This window comes from Octopus bimaculoides, chromosome 23 (genome assembly GCF_001194135.2).
Source record: "Octopus bimaculoides isolate UCB-OBI-ISO-001 chromosome 23, ASM119413v2, whole genome shotgun sequence".
NCBI classification, from domain to species: domain Eukaryota; kingdom Metazoa; phylum Mollusca; class Cephalopoda; order Octopoda; family Octopodidae; genus Octopus; species Octopus bimaculoides.
The window spans coordinates 18,935,879-18,937,728 of record NC_069003.1 but is presented as its reverse complement, the minus strand read 5'-3'; the positions used below and the strand labels follow the sequence as shown (position 1 = coordinate 18,937,728).

General features: G+C 34.2%; 1 protein-coding gene across 4 annotated transcripts in view; it reads right to left on the bottom strand.

The window, feature by feature from the left end:
• Positions 1-1,850, bottom strand: part of LOC106879043 (low-density lipoprotein receptor-related protein 1B) — a 208,271-nt gene that overhangs the window by 170,213 nt on the left and 36,208 nt on the right. For all 4 annotated transcript variants that reach the window (XM_014928457.2, XM_052975989.1, XM_052975991.1 and 1 more), the window contains one exon: positions 127-226. In XM_014928457.2, coding sequence (XP_014783943.1) covers positions 127-226 — 100 coding nt within the window. The remainder of the gene's footprint in view (positions 1-126; positions 227-1,850) is intronic.

Sequence of the window (1,850 nt, the reverse complement as noted above, 5' to 3'; positions counted from 1 at the left end):
ATATATATATATATATATATATATATATATATATATATATATATATACGTATGTATGTATGTATGTATCAATACTTTTGAATGAAATTACTCACTACCACAGCTGATTGTTGTGTATAAAATATACCTTTCAGTTTAAATTCTGTTTCAAGAATCCAGGTGTCAGATGTATCATTAATACTCGCACATTGTAGCTGTTGGTCTGTTTTACCTGGGAAGTTGGTGATCTGAAACAAAAAACATGGGATATGAATATGTATATTCATTACAAAATGGTAGAGATGGTTGACTTGAGGAGTGTCTCACTTCTAGTATTTCCTTTATAGGGATAGATAGGGACAGAGACAGTAACATAGAGATATACAGACATACATAGAGATAGTTAGAGAAAAAGAGAGATAGCTAAAGAAATACAACATGGATAGAAATACAAAGATATGTGTACAGATGTACAAATATATAAAATGGATTAATAAATCCAGGCAGATATCTAGTGTTAAATGAATTTGGTTAACTATATCCAACAATCAAACACCAAAAAATGCAAGTAGAATAAACATCCAAAGTAATTCTTCATGTATGACAAGTAAATCCAAATATCACTGGGAAGAATTTCAAGAAATCCAGAAGAGTAAGAATGGTGAAAATCACATCTTTAACATATATTAGCAGAGATACCCGGCATTGCCCATGTTACATTCAATTGAAGAATTAGACTTTTCCGTTATATTTTCTGTAATGAACTAGAATACCTATGATTCAAATTTCATCAAATTTGCAGATGAGGGTTCTTTCCTTCTTTACACACCCTAAAAAAATTTTAATCATGACACATGTATCCCATACTACTGATCTTTATGCACAGATTCCAAAATTCCAGTCTTATGGAACCTGTTAAAAGGATTTGGCTCCTGAAAAATGGAGGTCATGGAGCTCTAAAATGTGGGAGTTAAGGCTCCTATTGGGGGTGGGTGTCTTAATGTCAACCAGAGAAGTTGAATTGTTGAGAATCTTTTTAACTTGGGTCTTATATGTATTGTTCGAATTTCTTTGAGTTAGGAAATATATGTATGTTCACTGGAAATCAAAAGACGAATGATCACAATAAGCAGTCAGCTACCCTACCCTAGTCGTTACTACTCCCCAATGTAGAATTCCTCACCATACAGGTGACAGGCACAGCTGTAAGATGCATTATGGATCTATAGCAATTGGGAGGGTGTGACCCAACTGAAATAAACATTAACAACTGTGTGACGTGAGGGCTAAGGAGAAATGAAAGTGTCACCTCTGGAGTTTGTAAATGACCACTATACCAATAGGTAACTGGACAGAATAAATTTATAATCTCTAAATGTCTTTCAATAACCAGTCACTCATCTGGGAAGGCCTTGAAATCAATGTTATCATTGGGGGACTATGTGTGACCCAGTGATAATAAAAAGACGCAAAGGAGGTCTGCAACCACATAACTTTACTGAACACTTTGCAACTGAATCAGTGGAGGCAAAGATGCCTCTCATTTACTTAACAATTTATGCACCACATTGCAGAAATCACAATCTAAGTACATCTCTAAGCAAACTCTTACACTTTTGTACCATTGAATTACAAATAACGCTCATCTTTTATGCTCGGGTGACGCTACAGCTTCCAAGAGTACAACTGTATTCGTCTTTGTTTAGATAAAATGACTAAATTGTGGGTGTTAAGTCCCCATGAAGGGGTCTTTCTAACTTCTAAGAAGATGAAATTTTAGAAATATTACTTCATTTGTGTCTAATATCTATGGTTAAAATTTCATCAAGAGCAAAAATATATGAATTTTCATGGGGGTTATGGCCCTTATGC